The sequence below is a fragment of the Aplysia californica genome, unplaced genomic scaffold, assembly GCF_000002075.1.
Source record: "Aplysia californica isolate F4 #8 unplaced genomic scaffold, AplCal3.0 scaffold00795, whole genome shotgun sequence".
In the NCBI taxonomy this organism is placed as follows: domain Eukaryota; kingdom Metazoa; phylum Mollusca; class Gastropoda; order Aplysiida; family Aplysiidae; genus Aplysia; species Aplysia californica.
Genome location: NW_004798065.1, coordinates 319,547 through 321,216, shown reverse-complemented (window position 1 = coordinate 321,216; position 1,670 = coordinate 319,547). Strand labels below are relative to the sequence as shown.

The window sequence follows — 1,670 nt, the reverse complement described above, 5'->3', positions numbered from 1 at the left end:
AGAGAGAGAGAGAGAGAGAGAGAGAGAGAGAGAGAGAGAGAGAGAGAGAGAAAAAGTAAGAAAATACATTTAGTTCAAAGAGTGAGATTAGGAAGAAGTCACATTTTCACTGTTAAAAAAAAAGGAGATATGACAAGAAAGCACTGAGGTCATGAGATTTTTTGCTGTCTGTGGCTGGGTACCTATTCCCACCTGGGTGAAGTGAGGAAAATCTGTACTGTAAAGTGCCTTTTCCGAGAACACAATGTCCGGACTGAGGCTCAAACCCCTGAACTCGCAATCTCACGATTATGATCCCAGTAGACTACGCACAAGATCATCGACACCCGTGAGACTCCTGAGATAAGGAGTTCATAGGCAGCTTGCACTGTATGCTTCCACAGAAGCCGAAAATGTTTCGGAATGTTCTAGGATCTGCTGGGGTGATAATGATATTGACTGTAAAGTGCAAAGAGCTTGCTTTGTACAGGAATATGCACTATACAAATGATATCTATTATTATTAATTTATTACTTATTAATTTATAACTTATTAATTATTAATCTATAACTTATTAATTATTAATTTATTACTTATCAATTATTGATTTATTATTTATTAATTATTAATATTTATCTTTTTAAAATCATTGTTTATTCGTTATTCATAATTATTTATTAATTATTATCATCATTTATTTATTATCTAGTTATTCACTATCTATTTATTCATGATTTATTTATCATTTACGATGAAGAGCCGACCTTGAGCTGATACTCCTGTTGGGCCAGGATCTCCCTCAGCCGGTTCTGTTCCTCCAGCAGCATAGACCGCTGCTTCATCAGCTCCCGCTTCCGTTCCGGCGCCGACATCTGACGGGAAAGGACAGACTGACATGTTTATTTTCATATCAGCTGCTCCGTGTAATAGGCGGGGGATTGGTGTAATAACTGGAGGATTGGTTCAGTTCAACTTCCGGCGGCTTCAGTGCACACTATCAATAGACCAACTGCTCATACATTGATGGCCATTTTCCCTCTGAAACCAGGCCACCCCCCCACCTCCTTCAAACACAAATGTCTCGACTTCTATTGAAGCCAGATGGATAATTTTTTTCAACGAAAGCACGAAAATTGAACAAGCTTTAAGATAATACCAATTATAACTCTGAATTAGTTTAGTAAAGAGTTTTACGGCATTAGAGGTGTTACAAGAGAGTAACAACAAACGTAAAAAAGAAGGAGAGATAAGGACGATAGATGCTTAAGAGGAAAGAAGGAGCAAACCACACCAGAGCACCCGCCAACCACCCACTAACTCTGAATGCCCAAAAATTGACGAGCGCCTGATTCCATCGAGTCGTGCAACATATTGTCCAAGACTACCTGCATCTGAGGTGAATCAGTCACAGTCCAGAACATTTTCCCTGACACACACAAACTCAAAAGTCCACACCTTTACACACAAACATACACACACACAAACTCACAAGTCCACACCTTTACACACTTGTAAACATACACACACACAAAAGTCCACACCTTTACACACAAACATACACACACACAGACTCAAAAGTCCACACCTTTACACACAAACATACACACACACAAACTCACAAGTCCACACCTTTACACACTTGTAAACATACACACACACAAACTCACAAGTCCACACCTTTACACACTTG

The 1,670-nt window shown here is 39.2% G+C and overlaps 1 protein-coding gene across 1 annotated transcript in view; it reads right to left on the bottom strand.

The window, feature by feature from the left end:
- Positions 1-1,670, bottom strand: part of LOC101851678 — a gene marked incomplete in the record, with an annotated part of 22,058 nt that overhangs the window by 11,716 nt on the left and 8,672 nt on the right. The window contains 1 exon segment of the mRNA XM_013088713.2: positions 745-852. Coding sequence (XP_012944167.2) covers positions 745-852 — 108 coding nt within the window.